This window comes from Sinohyriopsis cumingii, chromosome 17 (genome assembly GCF_028554795.1).
Source record: "Sinohyriopsis cumingii isolate HCF-2022 chromosome 17, ASM2855479v2, whole genome shotgun sequence".
NCBI classification, from domain to species: domain Eukaryota; kingdom Metazoa; phylum Mollusca; class Bivalvia; order Unionida; family Unionidae; genus Sinohyriopsis; species Sinohyriopsis cumingii.
Window position 1 is genome coordinate 8,739,705 of NC_142977.1, and position 19,476 is coordinate 8,759,180.

General features: G+C 36.2%; 1 protein-coding gene across 1 annotated transcript in view; it reads left to right on the forward strand.

Annotated features, from left to right (window-relative positions):
* The window catches only part of LOC149777714 (contactin-5-like), a 116,879-nt gene extending 100,223 nt beyond the window's left edge, over window positions 1-16,656 (forward strand). Inside the window, exons 27-29 of the mRNA XM_089940416.1 lie at window positions 3,126-3,159; window positions 3,505-3,647; window positions 15,789-16,656. Coding sequence (XP_089796542.1) covers window positions 3,126-3,159; window positions 3,505-3,647; window positions 15,789-15,956 — 345 coding nt within the window. The 3' untranslated portion in view covers window positions 15,957-16,656. The remainder of the gene's footprint in view (window positions 1-3,125; window positions 3,160-3,504; window positions 3,648-15,788) is intronic.
* The last annotated feature ends 2,820 nt before the right edge of the window (window positions 16,657-19,476 follow it).

Here is a 19,476-nt window from a genome sequence, read left to right on the forward strand (position 1 = left end):
AATGCAATCAGCCATTTTGGTCAGATGTGTACTTAGATAATGTACATTTTCCACAAGTACAATATGTACAGTACAGTGCAGTGCTTAGATCATGTACAGTTTCCACAAGTACAGTATGTACAGTACAGTACAGTGCTTGGATCATGTACAGTTTCCACAAGTACAGTATGTACAGTGCAATACAGAGCTTAGATCATGTAGAGTTTCCACAAGTACAGTATGTACAGTACAATACAGTGCTTAGATCATGTAGAGTTTCCACAAAAACAGTATGTACAATACAGTACAGTGCTTAGATCATGTAGTTTCCACAAGTACAGTATGTACAGCACAATAGAGTGCTTAGATCATGTAGAGTTTCCACAAAAATAGTATGTACAATACAGTACAGTGCTTAGATCATGTAGTTTCCACAAGTACAGTATGTACAGTACAATATGGTGCTTAGATCATGTAGAGTTTCCACAAGTACAGTATGTACAGTACAATACAGTACTTAGATCATGTAGAGTTTCCACAAAAACAGTATGTACAATACAGTACAGTGCTTAGATCATGTAGTTTCCACAAGTACAGTATGTACAGTACAATACAGTGCTTAGATCATGTAGTTTCCACAAGTACAGTATGTACAGCACAATACAGTGCTTAGATCATGTAGAGTTTCCACAAAAACAGTATGTACAATACAGTACAGTGCTTAGATCATGTAGTTTCCACAAGTACAGTATGTACAGTACAATACAGTGCTTAGATCATGTAGAGTTTCCACAAGGCTCAGCCACAGTACATGAAAGTAGCATCAAGATATGCCAACATTCTTTTCACTGTGCATGTTGCAGATGCAAACAACTTCACCTAACACCAGTCACTCTCAGAAGTACATTTGCAGAGCATCACCATAATGTCATTATAAGGAAATAAAGGTTCTCAAGTAATGTTTCTGATGTTAATGTAAACTCTCTAATGACATATTGAGAAAGGATAATTTAGAAAAGTTGAACCGGCTACGTATTAGACAAAGTATTGTTGAGCTTTCACACACACCCCCATTTCCTATGCATACGTACATTATCAGTAGACCCACTCCTATACACAAGCGTATGCATTTGGGTTACCCCTCTCCCCCTCCATGCACATGTACTAAATGGACAACCCCTAAGTCAATATTTGCACTTCCTGTAAGGCAATATATTCCCTTTCTTTAAGTCACTATTTGCAATTCCTGTAAGCCATTATTTTATCTTCCTGTAAGTCAATATTTGAACTTCCTTTAGGCCAATATTTGAACTTCCTTTAGGCCAATATTTGAACTTCCTGTAAGTCAGTATTTGCACTTCCTGTAAGTCAATATTTTCACTTGTTATGCGCTTATTTTTTTCTCTGTTAACTTTACATTGTCAGAATCGTTCAGTATTTTATGATATTGCACACCTTCATATTGCATTCACATGCATAAAGAAAATACTTTCTATTGTAAACAAACAATGGACGCAGATGCCAGCACTTTTGATTTGTAAACAAGTCATGTACACTTGCGTAGTAGGTGCTTTATGTTTTGGTTGATGAAATTTGTTTCTGAATGAACTAAGATGTTTCGTGGACTGCCACATACCAGTAATCACTTGCTGAGATTTGATGATATGTATGTACTTAATCCATTGAAGAAAAAAATAACAAAATAATATACAACGTAATTATTTCATAAAAGAATTTAATTTTTCAAAAACATTGGTTGTTATTCATTTGGCTTCTTCAGGTTCATATATATATATGTTTTAGCTGATGGATTTGAAAATATGTCCATGTATATGTCTATCACCTGCACCAGCACAAAGCCAGCAGTTGATAGCTGTGTCTGGGTTAAAGTCATCAAGCTCTGGTCCATTTGCAGAAATGTTCATTAGCATTTTTAAACTCTTTTGGTTTAAGGAATTCCTTAAAGAAGTTTTGATTAAGTTCATTGAACTAAATCCTCATTCACACTCAGAAATAGCTACCACACATTCAGTATCTGTCTTACGTATCCGTCTTATGTTTTATCCCTCCATTTTCAAACAAATTTACCTTCTCTGAATCGCCGTTATTACCTTCTGTGCGAAACAAATTTAGCAAACTCATTTTATCCACAGAGTAACTATCAGCTTGCTTGACAACTACTTCTAAAGTGATCATAACATCAATTTTCTCTCTTAAATACGAACTGAAACAGCTCATTAATTAGCATAATTGTTTCACTTCAAATGCAATATCGCACGTGGAAGTTAATCATCAGTATAATCAATTATAAATTAAAGAATCATTACTGTCATTTAATCAGTTCATAAAGGAAACCAACACTGATATCAGTAAAGTACCTTTCATTAATTTAATTACACTGACTTACTGGATTAAAATCATAGTGAGCCACTCGTTATGGTCTAGAATGAGTAAACTCATTGCAGTAAAACCGCTTACAATGCTGCTAATTGATCATACTGGCTTTCTTTCCTTTGACGTGTTTTGATTTGCCAATAATTTGGTCGCTTAGCCCAATATGCAGTCAAGCGGTAACAGGATGTAAATGTATACACGAAGAGGGGTAGAATAAAGTATTCAGCATGCTCGGAGGGCATGATTGGCCAAATAAAGGTAGATATAGTGATTAAAGCACGAAAATAAGGACTAGCCCAACTTTTTTAAAAAGCACTTGTCCCGGACTAGTGACTTGGAAAATTTTACTTGTCCGACTTCAAAAATGACTAGTCAGGGACGTCGGGCTATGGGATTTGCTCAGCTATAATTCCTGTAAGTCAGTATTTGCACTTCTGTAAATCAATATTTGAACCTTGAATATTTGAAAAAATTTAATTAATTCAGTGTGAAAGTGTACATGCATTACATAATATATTTTCACATGTCAAAACCTTTTCTAAATGTTACAGCTTTATAGATAAATTTAATTTGTGCATTGTACTGTACATATCTTGATACAGGGATATTATTGTGTGATATATTTTATTGCAAACAAACTCAAATGTTCACAATATTGTATCATTGTATTTTCACTGCTTTAATTAGATTGTATTTAAAGCAAAAGTGACTGATTTTACAGCTCATTAAATATCCGTCTTTGAATTTTTCAGGTCCCTGTCTCTTCAGGATCAGAGTACAGTATGGGTGAGTATTGCCAGGAAGAAACATATCACAATATATTGTAATAGAGCATGTTTGTATTGCAATATGTATCATTACATATTGGTCACTGACAGTATTAGGTTTCTAAATTTAGTTTTGCTTTTTTGTACTGTAATAAAGAGCAATTTCCTTGCATGTAATAAAATCTAATCAAGAAAATTAAATCATGATGCTTTTGTTTAATTTGACTTAGGGCTACCCATCTATTTTACAAGATTTCCCCAGACTCTATACTTGATGCCATTAATTACAGTATGTATGCAGTTAAGTTGGAATAACAGATTCAGAAATAAATTAAAGGAGATTAAAACCTATTACTCATTGTAGGCATTGAGAACCCTGCTTTTGGTGCCACAGCTCTCCCCATTGTGAGGAAGGAAAATCAGGTTTATGGAAGTGGTCAATCTTCTGTAGACCAGGAATCTATTACTAAAGTCATCACTCTCTCAGCTGAGGACCTGTACTCCCTGGTAAATAGTTCATTGTCTTCATTTACATTATATAGTCCAGTCTCACTTAATGGTCACCTGCCTCATGCAAAATTGTTATATGCAGCCTGGGCCCAGCTATTCTCTTGAATGAATATATATATCTATATATATATACCCAATGTTTGAGTGAGGTACCAATTTTACATTGACTACAATGCTCTTTGTGGAGAAACAATGATCCTAGTGTAAAAACAATGATCCAAGTGTAGAAACAATGATCGAAGTGTAGAAACAATGATCCAGGTGTAGGAACTGATCTAAGTGTAGGAACAATGAGCGAGGTGTAGAAACGATGATCCAAGTGTACAAACAATGATCCAAATTTAGGAACAATAATCCAAGTGTAGGAACAATGATCTAGGTGTAGGAACAATGATCCAAGTATAGCAACTGATATAAGTGCAGAAACTAATCCAAGTGTAGAAATAATGATCCAAGTGTAGGAACAATAATCCAAGTGTAGGAACAATGATCCAGGTGTAGGAACAATGATCCAAGTGTAGAAACTGGTCTAAGTGTAGAAACTGATCCAAGTGTAGGAACAATGATCCTAGTGTAGAAACAATGATCCAACTGTAGGAACAATGATCCAGGTGTAGGAACAATGATCTAAGTGTAGAAACAATGATCCAAGTGTAGAAACTGATCCAAGTGTAGGAACAATGATCCAAGTGTAGAAATAATGATCCAAGTGTAGAAACTGATCCAAGTGTGGAACAATGGTCTTTGTGTAGAAACAATGATCCTGGTGTAGAAACAATGATCCAAGTGTAGGAACAATTAATTATCCAAGTGTAAGAACAATGATCGTAGTGTAAGAACAATGATCCAAGTGTAGAAACTGATCTAAGTGTTGCTAAAACTGCAACCTGCAAAGACTTTAAGGATAGTTCCAGTTGGCTTGCTATTTCTGATTGGAGGCAAAATTAAAGAACTTCAGGCAGCTCAGGAACTACCTGCTCTCACTGTTACAATGAAGGGGCAACAGGAATGCCAGGAAAAATGTATATTTTATGCCGAAAGGGTTGTTTGGATATCAACTACGCTAGTAGACAACAGCCAAATCATTCTAAGAGGCAGTCTTACAGGGTAGGTAAGAAACCAAGTTTCTCTACCACCGTTTCATCCACTTCCAGATGTAGACTTAACACCTTCAACACCCAGAGACAGCCTACCATTGGGCTCCAGACTAATGCAGTACCAATCATGCTATATCAACCTATTTCCACAACACAAGTGACCCATGTCATCTTATTTGGATTTCATTAAGCAAACCTCCTCCTCATTCTTCCACCTGCCAGATCAGGAGAAGAACCATATTCTTTAACAGGAGATACAGTCACTTAATAACAAATAGATGCTAGAGAAGCAACAATCTCTGGGTTCTGTTCCTAGCTGTTCCTTAACAAACAGCTCAGCAGTGAGTTGAGGCTGATCATAAACCTGAGTTGCCTTATCAGATTCATTTTTCTGCCAAATTTCAAGATGAAGACTGTGAGACCTAACTGAATCTCCATCGGAAGGGATGATCAGAAGTCTCGATTTCACAGATACCTACTAGTAACATGTCCGTAATTTCTTTGGTTCATTTACTGTGTCAAAGAATACCAATTTTGAGTCCTTCCCTTCAGTCTAAATATCAGCCCCTGCGTCTTCACCAAAATCATGGATTGCATCATCACCTTGTTCCGGTGGACATCCTGTTTGACAGCAGTGGCATATCTGGAGGATCTGCTCCAAAATTATATGGTAAGTGCTATTCACCTCAAGGTCAAAAACAATGGTAAGGTCAAAGGTCAAAAAATATATGGTAAGGTCAAGGTCAGAAACAATCTTCTATCCTATTTGAATCAATCTTGGTTTTCTAATGAACTGAGAAAAATATGATGTTCACCCATGCCTGTATTTTGGCCACCTGGGTACAGAGTCTGTGTTTTGGCCACCTGGGTACGGAGTCTGTATTTTGGCCACCTGGGTACCGAGTTCAAGTCATCTTGTATTTCTCCCTCATCTCTCTGTCTTATGGAACATCAAACTCAATGTGTTTCAGCAAGAGAGTTATTGGAACTCCTTGGGTTACTCATTGCAGCAGCAGATCTGATCCCGCTTGGCCGCTTATATATACGCCCATTACAAATGACCATTCCTGTGTCAGTGGCACAACCACGGTTGGCTCATGACTGGAATTCCTAAGGAGAAACTCAAGCAGGAAAGGAAGTTACATACTCCAGTACAATAGGTTGGGGAACCCACTTGCTGCCAGGCTTTGATATGGTCATCATCAAATGCACATTCCTCTAGGGACAACAATGTATGTAAAATATCCTCACAAGCTCCATTGTCTTTTCTAGACCTAACTATGGCAAGTGAACACTCTGCCTTCTGGGCATTGATGAAAAAAGTCTTTTGTTGTTGTGATTGTGGGGTTTAACACCATTTTTAAGTACACGATAGGCTATACATGGTGGACAGTATTAATGGTGGAGGAAGAACCCAAGAAAACCCCCGGAAAGAACCACCGACCCATGAGAAGCTACTGGCAAGCTTTCTCATATACCCACATTGGCCGAATCTGAGACCCGAACCCACACAGCCAGAGGTGAGATGGCAGTGATCCATAACAGTGAGTGCTTTAGACCACTTGGCCACTCGGGGCCCCAATAAGTCTTTTGCTTGCTACAATAGAATTTTGTCCTCCTCCTTTTCTGTCAGAATCTTGGTCAGAGTTCCATCATTAATTGATTTACTAATCAAGGAAGATGAACAGCATTCAAACTGCTACAGTACAGCTCACATGTATTTTTGGAACCCCTCGAAACATGGTGGTGGAGAGAGAGTAGAGAGGATTATAAAAAAGAACTCCACCATCTCTCCACATGTCCTGATGGAGTTGGTACAGAAGCTCACAAAGAATTGTTCTTGTGGAGTTGTTGAGGATGACCACTGCGGAGTGGACATGGTCTCAATGAAATGGTGTGGCTTACTGTGTATGACCCCTGCAAGCATGCTCTTTAGAGGTTGAGAGAGAGAGAGAGAGGCCAATTTATCTACATCGCTATCAGATGATTATACACATTTCCTAGTGAAGATAATATAATAGATATGATGCCAAATCAAAATTTAGATAATATTAACATTTTCTCGATGCCTCAAAAACTGTACTAATACTACTGTACTTTCTTCATTTACAAAAGTCTGATTGACACCTTTTGCAACAGGTTTATACTTTTACTTTATTCAAAGAAATCTGAACAGACTTATGCACAGAGTTAATGAGACCATGTTGAGTTTCTCTTAAACAGTCCAAAGTTATGCTACTCTTTAAACATGAAGAGTAATCCTTGGGTGCATGGACATTTAAATTCCTGATGACAGCTCCGATCCATGTGTTTTGTCCTTGAAAAGTAATGACCCAGGCACAAGATTGAATATACATGTCCACAGCTAAGAATTTTGATTCAATTCTTACTGCATTTATACTGTATGGGACTGGTCATTTAATTTATGGTTCTTTCCAACTGGGGTATTTTTTAAATTCTTTCATTCATCACAAGATAAAATTGTTCCAAATAATATCACTCTTTGGAAATTTAAATGGTCTCTACCTAATAAAGAATTAGCTTGAGCTGATGTTCTACAGAAATAAAGATTTGACCATTGTAAACAGTGTTATAAAAGTAGCGCCAGAAAACGATGTCAGTTTCAGCGTGGGAAAAGGCATGTTTCTAACATGAAGCTATCTGACTTAGCAAATTGAAGTTTACAGCTCATATTATAGTTCCATCATTAACAGCGGAAGTTTGATAATTGTTTCTAATTAATCTGACCTCAGCATATTATTAAAATTAATAACGTGGAAAATTGTCAAATCTTAAACATTCAACAAATTTAAGGCATTCTATGTGGTTTTATCTTTTATGTAAGGAAAAATATGAAAACAAAATTTTTATCACGCTAGAAAAAACTAATAATTAATATGGAAATGATGCGTATATAACCTAATAGTAATATAGATCTAAGACGTTTAATTATTTAATTGCAGTTTCCTGTTTGCTATTTTGAAACATTTTGCTTCAGGAAACATTTTTGAAAGATACGGATAACATTACACTTAAAAACTACTCCCTGTTTAACAACTACTTTCAAAATGTTGATAGGGCCTCAGGAGGAGTTTCTATTGTTGTGAACAATAGGGCCCCTTATAATGTCATCCCTTTAAACGCAAATTTGCAAGCCATTGCTGTAAGTGTCACTCTACACCAAGTAACCACCTTTTGTTCTATTTATATACCACAAAACACCAACATAGTACCAAACGAATTAGACATTATTGTTCAACAACTTGCTGTTTTTTATTCTTTTATTCGGGGATTTTGATGCCCATAACATTTTATGGGGATCAAATCACATAAGTGACAGAGGCCACAAAGTAGAAAACTTCATTTCTGGACATGATTTGTGTCTGTATAACACCAAATCATTGACATATTTACACCCAGGAACGGGTACATACATGTGTATCGATTTGACAATTTGTTCACCTTTGCTGCTTTTGGATTATGAATGGAAGGTTGCTGATGACCTTCACAGCAGTGATCACTTTCCAATCTCCCTTCAAAATATTAACTCTACTGATGATGATGCATTTCCACAATGGAATATAATGAAGGCCGACTGGGCTAAGTTTGAAAAATACTAGGCTGAATGAGGATACAGTTTTCAACGTTAATGACCCCATTCAGCATTTTACTTTTAGTTTAATAGATATTGCAGAAGAATCCATTCTCAAGTCCTCACCGAACTGTAAAAGAACCTCAAAACCTTGGGTCACTAAGGAATGTAAAGACGCCATTAGACAATGCTGAGAAGCATTGAAAAAATTTAACAATCGTCCAATGCCCAAAAATTTAAGTAAATATCATATTCTCCGGGCCAAAGCTCATCGCACAATCAAAGAAAGTAAACGAGCATCATGGATGAAATATGTTTCTTCTTTAGACTCTCGTTCTGCTATTAAGAAAGTTTGGGACACTATTCACAAAATAAACGGAAAGAGAAAACACAATTCTCTCAGACATCTGAAACGCAACGATAACAATTTTAGTTCAAAATGTGACATAGCAAATATTCTTGATGACTGTTTCTCTAAAAATGCCTCATCATCTAATTATTCAGAAGTCTTCCAAACATTAAAAAATCAAAGAGAAAAATCACATTTAAAATTCACATCCAACAACTTGGAAAGTTGTAACCAGCTTGTGTCACTATTGGAGCTTATGGAGGCTTTAGACAAGGCCCATGATACATCTGCTGGGCCTGACGAAATACATTATCAGTTTTTGAAACACCTTCCAGAATCATCTTTAACATCTCTTTTGAAACTCTTCAATGATTTATCGATACCTTGTAATGTACCTAAGATTTGGAAAGAAGCAACAGTAATACCAATTCCCAAACCAGGTAAAGATAACACAGTTCCTACCAACTATTCACCCATTGCACTCACAAGCTATGTGTGCAAAACAATGGAACGAATGATCAATTCTCGGCTTGTATGGTACATGGAAACTAACAATTTAATATCTCCTTTCCAAAGTGGCTTTCGATATGGCCGTAGCACCAATGATCATCTGGTTAGACTGGAAACATTTATTCGCGATGCATTTATTAAGAAAGAACATTTAGTAGCGGTTTTCTTTGATTTAGAAAAGGCCTATGACACCACATGGAAGTACGGGATACTAAATGACCTGCACGATCTAGGTCCAAAAGGCAGTCTGCCCTATTTCATATCCAACTTTCTCTCCGACAGAGAATTCAAGGTACGAGTGGGCTGTACCCTCTCAGATCTGCACGAGCAAGAGATGGGCGTGCCCCAGGGCAGTATTCAATCTGTGATGCCTTTCAACATAAAAATCAATAGCATCACCAAGTCTTTGGCTCCTGGTGTGGATTGCTCATTATACATTGATGATTTTCTAATATGTTATAGATCAAAGCACATGCATACAATTAAAAGACAACTACAACAAAATATCAACAAGAGTCAAAAGCGGTATGTATGCATTTCTGTCAGCTATGAAAACATCATGATGAACCTAAACTCACACCTGTTCTAGTTGTTGAGGAAACAAAGTTTTACGGTATTATCTTTGACAGAAAACTGACATTTATTGCACTCATAAAGAACTAGAAAGCTAAATGCTTAAAGTCTCAAGATTACTCAAAGTAGTAGCGCACACAGGGTGGGGTGCTGATAGAGAAGTCATCCTCAATTTATATAGAACGTTTATTTGCTCCAAACTTGACTATGGTTGCATTGTTTATGGTTCAATTAGAAAGTTATATTTGAAGATGTTTGACCCAATTCATCATCAAGGAATAAGACTCGCACTGCGAGCATTTAAGACATCCCCGTGTGAAAGTCTTGCTGAAGTGAATGAACTACCTTTATCACATTATAGAGAAATGCTTTCTGTGCAGTATGCTCTCACATTAAGATCAAACCCTCTGAAGCCCCCACTTTTTTGGCTGTTTTTCAACCCAAATACAAAACCTTGTATGAAAATAAACCAAATGCCATTCCTTCCTTTTGGCAATAGAATATCATCCAGCCTTGACAGTAACAAAATTGTTCTTTCTAAACTTCAGAAAACGTTTGTCTCCGAAACACCTCTCTGGCTATTTAAACAACCAAAACTACTTTTTACTCTTCATGATGGAAAAAAATCTGAGACAAACCCTTCCTTCTTCCACAACTCTTATCATGAACTTTTCACTGAATTTAAAGCTATGCAAGAAATTATACTGACGGATCAAAAGATGAGGAAACGGCTGCTGCAGCCTTCATTAGTGGAAAACACACAAGTTTACTTACTAAATGGTACATCAATTTTTTCAGCCGAAATCAGAGCAATAGACCTTGCTCTGCAATATATCAAAAACAAACTTATTTGAAACAGCTTCACCTGGAGAACCCATTATTAGCCAGTATTCTCTTCAAAGATACTGAGTTGAGTACCTCCCACAATATCGTATACTGTTGGTTACCTAGCCATATTGGTATTAAAAGTAATGAAAAAGCAGATCACGCTGCTAAAATGGCCCTTACTCAAGAACCATCTGATATGAAAATACCATATACTGATTTTAAACCTAGTATCAAAGAGACTTTATGTCAGAAGTTGCAGGCATCATGAAACAATGCAGTGAATAATAAACTTTACACCATCAAGCCAACCCAAGGAGAATGGACTCCTTCCTACAGAACCATCCGTAAGGAGGGGGTAGTCATTGCAAGAATTTGAACTGGTCATACGCATATAACCAACTCCCACATACTAAAAGGCGAAGACCCACCAGAGTGCATTTCTTGCAATGAACCATTCACTGTTAAGCACTTTATGATAGAGTGTTTCGACCTGCAACCTACATTCGATCTGTACCACAATGTGCATGACATGAAGGAACTTTTTGATACAGTGGATGTGACTTCTATTGTAGAATTCCTGAAAGAAGTAAACATTTTTTCTAAACTATAACTTCTGTGACATCACCTTGAGCAGTTTTATGTACTGTATATACTGTCCCTTATTTTCAATACTTTTTCATCTGTCTTCATTAACATACACCATTAACATCCCCTGTTGATTGGGAAGCTTTTTTTATTACCATTACCATCTTGTCGTTTTACCTTCAACTCTTTGGTTTTATATTGCTAGTCAATATGAAATCTTTTACCACTTTTAAATGATCCTACATATAACCTTTTGTATAGCGTTTGATAGCCTAACAGTGCTGGTGTGCTGTAAAAATATAATCAATCAGTTAATCAATGAATCGAGAAAATGATAGGTGTCAAATTTACATTTCTCTAATACAAATAAAAGACCACCAGTGGCAGTAATCCCAAGTTTGGTCTCTACATTTATGTCAGACTGGTTCAGTCCTTTGTAATGATTATTATGGAATCCTTTGTTAACATGAAACAAAAACTTCAGAAAGCACTATGAACTTATTTTGAGTACATTTAGCGCATTGAATCTTTTTTTTTTTTAAATCTCTCAATGGTATGTTATCAGAATGTACAGACATATTCATTGCCTTATTTCTGTTGCAGTTTACGCTACATACTTTGTTAAATATCATATCAAATTCAGTATTATTGCACGATAGAAGTCAAACAATTTACAACAAAATATATTCATATTTGACTGATGTGAAACAATATTTCACAAGTTCCGATCGTTACTGCACATGGCCGGATCAGGTCAAGTTTTTAGGGGGGTGTCCAAAATTTCAAAAGGGTCCCAACTTTCCTCAAAAGGACACCAAAGCAAAAGTCTTTGTGACTATTTACACAAGTTGTGCATAATTCCCAATAAACATACGAAAGAATAAAATGATAGTCAAATTTCAAGTGACCAGTGACTGTACGTTTGTGGTGTTTTTGGAGGGATGTAGGAGGCCCTGATCTGTCCCTGATGAGTTCACAGCACTATTTCTTCTGACATTCAATCACAGGATTATAGAGATGTGATTTAAACTTGGGATTAATGTTCCGTGTCATTCCTTTAATTATTTAAAATTATCTTTTGATGAATGTAATAACAATAAAATATTCATTTGGAAATGATGATCCATAAATTAAATGGTCTGTCCCTTACAGTACACCTGTAGTATACAATCCATAAATTAAATGGCCAGTCCCTTAAAGTACACCCATAGTATACAATCCATAAATTAAATGGCCTGTCCCTTACAGTACACCAGTCCTGTAGTATACAATCCATAAAATAAATGGCCAGTCCCTTACAATACACCTGTAGTATTCAATCCATAAATTAAATGGCCAGTCCCTTACAGTACACCTGTAGTATACAATCCATAAATTAAATGGCCAGTCCCTTAAAGTACATCTGTAGTATACAATCCATAAATTAAATGGCCATTCCCATACAGTACACCTGTAGTATATTCAGCCTTGTGAGTGGGTCATTATGTGATTTGTAAATTCAGAATTTGCTAATTTTTTATTTATTTATTTTTTTTAAACAGAAGAGCCTGTTAACTTGAATTGTCCAAACTTTAGAGGATTATTTTTTTACTAAAGGTAGGATAAATTTACATTGTTCAAGAGAAGATCAATACAGTGTGCCTCTTGTCACATCATTTTGCAAGCTTGTTTAGACTTCTTTGAAGAAAGTAAAAGTGTAAACATATTGCAAAATAATTTGATACTAAATGCACAGAATAGACAAAATATTTTTCTTTCATTTTCTTTATAGAAATTAATATCACTTGATTATTGAAATGGTATTTGATTTTAAATTATGTATGACGTTTTGGTCTTTCCATGGATGGTCATCAGCCTTTGACTATCTAAATTTCAATCAGTAAAAGTTATATTGTTATCGACTGGACCACAATTTGAGTTACATTTATTACGTGCAATGCACCAAGTCATTTGTGTGATATAAACGCACCTTTCCCAAGCTGAAATTGATTAATTCGTCTGATGCTAACATTTTATGACAGTGTTTACAATGGTCAGTGCTTGATTTCTGCTGAACATCCACTGAAGCCAAGTCCTTATTAGGGAGAGACCATTTAAGTTTGTAAAAGCGGGTGGAGGATAATTGCTTTAAAACTGTTGTCTTATTCTGATTTGTGGTATAAAAAAGAACACTATGCCATTCTTCACTTGAAACAAACTTATCGTGCGATGAATGAAATTTTAAAAGAATACCACAGTCGGAAATAATAATTTAACCCAATAAAATTAAATGGCCAGTCCCATACATGTACATGTACACTCATAATTGAACTAGTTGGTAGTTGTGTACATGTATATTCAATCTCTTAACAGGGCCATACATGTACATGTACACTCATAATTGAATTAGTTGGTAGTTGTGTACATGTATATTCAATCTCTTAACAGGGCCATACATGTACATGTACACTCATAATTGAACTAGTTGGTAGTTGTGTACATGTATATTCAATCTCTTAACAGGGCCATACATGTACATGTACACTCATAATTGAACTAGTTGGTAGTTGTGTACATGTATATTCAATCTCTTAACAGGGCCATACATGTACATGTACACTCATAATTGAACTAGTTGGTAGTTGTGTACATGTATATTCAATCTCTTAACAGGGCCATACATGTACATGTACACTCATAATTGAATTAGTTGGTAGTTGTGTACATGTATATTCAATCTCTTAACAGGGCCATACACATACATGTACACTCATAATTGAACTAGTTGGTAGTTGTGTACATGTATATTCAATCTCGTAACAGGGCCATACATGTACATGTACACTCATAATTGAACTAGTTGGTAGTTGTGTACATGTATATTCAGTCTCTTAACAGGGCCATACACATACATGTACACTCATAATTGAATTAGTTGGTAGTTGTGTACATGTATATTCAATCTCATAACAGGGCCATACATGTACATGTACACTCATAATTGAACTAGTTGGTAGTTGTGTACATGTATATTCAGTCTCTTAACAGGGCCATACACATACATGTACACTCATAATTGAACTAGTTGGTAGTTGTGTACATGTATATTCAATCTCTTAACAGGGCCATACATGTACATGTACACTCATAATTGAATTAGTTGGTAGTTGTGTACATGTATATTCAATCTCGTAACAGGGCCATACATGTACATGTACACTCATAATTGAACTAGTTGGTAGTTGTGTACATGTATATTCAATCTCTTAACAGGGCCATACATGTACATGTACACTCATAATTGAACTAGTTGGTAGTTGTGTACATGTATATTCAATCTCGTAACAGGGCCATACACATACATGTACACTCATAATTGAACTAGTTAATAGTTGTGTACATGTATATTCAATCTCTTAACAGGGCCATACACATACATGTACACTCATAATTGAACTAGTTGGTAGTTGTGTACATGTATATTCAATCTCGTAACAGGGCCATACATGTACATGTACACTCATAATTGAACTAGTTGGTAGTTGTGTACATGTATATTCAGTCTCTTAACAGGGCCATACACATACATGTACACTCATAATTGAATTAGTTGGTAGTTGTGTACATGTATATTCAATCTCATAACAGGGCCATACATGTACATGTACACTCATAATTGAACTAGTTGGTAGTTGTGTACATGTATATTCAGTCTCTTAACAGGGCCATACACATACATGTACACTCATAATTGAACTAGTTGGTAGTTGTGTACATGTATATTCAATCTCTTAACAGGGCCATACATGTACATGTACACTCATAATTGAATTAGTTGGTAGTTGTGTACATGTATATTCAATCTCGTAACAGGGCCATACATGTACATGTACACTCATAATTGAACTAGTTGGTAGTTGTGTACATGTATATTCAATCTCGTAACAGGGCCATACATGTACATGTACACTCATAATTGAACTAGTTGGTAGTTGTGTACATGTATATTCAATCTCGTAACAGGGCCATACACATTAAGGACTATACATGTGGTTTGCATTTAAATTTAAATTCATTGTTTTCTTTTTTTTGTGTGTGTTTAAACAAAATTTGCTGCTCTCTGGAGTTTAATTGTCCATACCTCTGAGGATTACTTTAATTGTACATACCTCTGAGCATTACTTTTCATGTTATAACAGTAGGATAAATTTACATCAGTGTTTATTAGGAGTTGTTATAAAACCATAACATCAAAATAAAGCAATCCAGTGATATATATATGTGCCCATTCATAATTTGTACTTTTGTTCATAATCCTTCGTTTCTTAGTTTGAGACATTGAAGTCTCATTGATTGATTGCTAATCTATACATTTGTGTAGGAATTTAATCCATACATCATCTACACAACCTCAAAAACATGTTACAGTAGTGTTGGTCAGTAACTTAAAGGTAAAAATCAATACATTTTCAACAGTTAAATCTTCAATAGTTAAATTTGTTATTTTTAATGAATTGGTCTGAAATTCTTATGTCACCATTAGTGATTTGGACAATCACATAGATAATAATTTCATACGTACATGTGTTTTAAAACAAGAGATTAAGATGTTTTCTTACATTCAGGATGACAGTACTTTGAAAAGAAATCACCGAATGAAGAGGGAGAGTGCAGCAGCCATTGCCAGAACCAGAAACACTTACCTAAATTCTGGAATCTCCTTCATTAGTGACACTAGCTCTCTGATATCTCAGGACCATGAGGTGGTTTATAATGAGAGAACTGCACTCTAGTGTCAAGGTTGGCATTAGAAAGTAGCTCTTCTGTTGTGGAGTTAGGAATGCATACCACTGCTCCACATAAGGGATGTATCAGCATAAATTACACCTAATTAAAATCCAAGATATGCCAATATTAATTTTTTTAAAAAATGTCATGCCTTGTCAACTCTTAATAGCTACCTGCGATACATGATGCTGCACTTTTTACACATAATGTTTATTTAAATGCTAAGCTACCAATAGTAGGATTTTCTCGTAGGAAATGAGTCTGCATTTTATAAAGCAGTGATGGCCGAACTTGTTTGACAAACATTAATTAGAGGCATCTTTTTTCTGCAATATTGTTCAGTTTTGATGCAATATTATTCATTTTTGATGCAGTATTGCTCATTTTCAGTTCTAGATAATTGATGATATATTTATGAGCCTAATGGCAAAAAAAACCCACCCGATATTGTGACTATCTTTCTTTTTCTGAAACATGAGCCATATTCAAAACCTTGAGTATAAATAAATATGTGCAGTCAAGTTGTGCAAAAAATATTTCATTCTTCCAAGTGTGGATGATAATCCTTGAATTCAATACTGAGTAGTGTCATATCCCAATGATCCAAGTGTGGGTGGTACTCCTTAGATTCAATACTGAGTAGTGTCATGTCCCCAAGATCCAAGTGTGGGTGGTACTCCTTAGATTCAATACTGAGTAGTGTCATATTCCAATGATCCAAGTGTGGCTGGTACTCCTTGAATTGAGTACTGAGTAGTGTCATATTCCAATGATCCAAGTGTGGGTGGTACTCCTTAGATTCAATACCGAGTAGTGTCATATCCCCAAGATCCAAGTGTGGGTGGTACTCCTTAGATTCAATACTGAGTAGTGGCATATCCCCAAGATCCACATGTGGGTGGTACTCCTTAGATTCAGTACTGAGTAGTGTCATATCCCCAAGATCCACATGTGGGTGGTACTCCTTAGATTCAATACTGAGTAGTGGCATATCCCCAAGATCCACATGTGGGTGGTACTCCTTAGATTCAGTACTGAGTAGTGTCATATCCCCAAGATCCAAGTGTGGGTGGTACTCCCTAGATTCAGTACTGAGTAGTGTCATATCCCCAAGATCCACATGTGGGTGGTACTCCCTAGATTCAGTACTGAGTAGTGTCATATCCCCAAGATCCAAGTGTGGGTGGTACTCCCTAGATTCAGTACTGAGTAGTGTCATATTCCCAAGATCCACATGTGGGTGGTACTCCTTAGATTCAATACTGAGTAGTGTCATATCCCCAAGATCCAAGTGTGGGTGGTACTCCTTAGATTCAATACTGAGTAGTGGCATATCCCCAAGATCCAAGTGTGGGTGGTACTCCTTAGATTCAATGCTGAGTAGTGGCATATCCCCAAGATCCAAGTGTGGGTGGTACTCCCTAGATTCAGTACTGAGTAGTGTCATATCCCCAAGATCCACATGTGGGTGGTACTCCTTAGATTCAATACTGAGTAGTGTCATATCCCCAAGATCCAAGTGTGGGTGGTACTCCTTAGATTCAATACTGAGTAGTGTCATATTCCAATGATCCAAGTGTGGGTGGTACTCCTTAGATTCAATACCGAGTAGTGTCATATTCCCAAGATCCAAGTGTGGGTGGTACTCCTTAGATTCAGTACTGGGTAGTGGCATATCCCCAAGATCCAAGTGTGGGTGGTACTCCTTAGATTCAATACTGAGTAGTGTCTTATCCCAATGATCCAAGTGTGGGTGGTACTCCTTAGATTCAATGCTGAGTAGTGTCATATCCCCAAGATCCAAGTGTGGGTGGTACTCCTTAGATTCAATACTGAGTAGTGTCTTATCCCAATGATCCAAGTTTGGATGGTACTCCTTAGATTCAATACTGAGTAGTGGCATAACCCCAAGGTCAAAGTGTGGGTGGTACTCCTTAGATTCAATACTGAGTAGTGTCTTATCCCAATGATCCAAGTGTGGATGGTACTCCTTAGATTCAATACTGAGTAGTGTCATATCCCCAAGATCCAAGTGTGGGTGGTACTCCTTAGATTCGATACTGAGTAGTGTCATATCCCAATGATCCAAGTGTGGGTGGTACTCCTTAGATTCAATACTGAGTAGTGTCATATTCCAATGATCCAAGTGTGGGTGGTACTCCTTGGATTCAATACTGAGTAGTGGCATATCCCCAAGATCCAAGTGTGGGTGGTACTCCTTAGATTCAATGCTGAGTAGTGGCATATCCCCAAGATCCAAGTGTGGGTGGTACTCCTTAGATTCAATACTGAGTAGTGTCATATTCCAATGATCCAAGTGTGGGTGGTACTCCTTAGATTCAATACTGAGTTGTGTCATATCCCCAAGATCCAAGTGTGGGTGGTACTCCTTAGATTCAATACTGAGTAGTGTCATATTTGAATGATCCAAAAATCATCTGGAGCACTGACATATAGTATGAAAACTTCTAAAAATGTAAATTCTTCTATTTGGAAATGTTATTATATATTGGCTGTCTTGAGAATCTCCTTTTCTGTATGGTTTCTTTATCTGTCTTATGCTGGGATGGTAAGTTTGTGGAAATGACAGTTATTGTTTGGGGAATTTTGCTTGAATATTCCATCTATGATGTTTCTGAAACAAGTAATCAAAATTATTTTCATGTAGCATGAATGTCAGAATAGCTTTTTATTTTCATGTGAAACAAGGTCTCTCTTGATCTGTCAACCATGTATGTGAACATACATACATACATACACACACACACACACACACACAAACACACACACACACATACATACATGCTTGCATGCATACATACATTGATACATAGATACATATACATAACACATACATACACACACACACACACACATATACATACATACATACATACATACATACATACATACATACACTCACATACATACACACACAGTAAACTTTCAGGATGCAGAAGTGCTGTAAGAGTTTTTTTAAAGTGTTTTGGCAAGTTTATGAGAAAAACCCTGAGGAAGTAATTTTATTTTAACAAAATCTTTTTAAAAAGTACATTGTACATTCCCTTGTAGTGTTGGTTGATTGTTAAATGGTCTGCATGTTAATAACTTCATTTCTGAAATACCTAACCTTCTTTTGAAAAGCATTTTCTTAACATGATTGTGTAAGGATTATGAGTCAAGAGGTACTATGGGTAAATTTAGTGTGTGGGAATGACCTCACTTAAGAAGTGACTTTGGGAAATCCCCCTTCCCATAATACTACTGGTTCAGCTAGTGATAGCATAAGACAACTTATCAATTTATGCAGCAGTAGAATTTTTTGTAGATAAATCTTCATAACCTTGATTTATTGAGTGAAAGTATGTTTGCCTGACAGCAGACGATTCTTCCAACAAGACCAGGAATCTTCCAACTGTGCATGTAATAACTTAATTTCCCCAGTAGAGAATTGGATAATTCATTGGATAAGTACTGATGTTCAGAAAAAGCTGAAGTCAATCTAAATGGCTTTGAAATAAAATT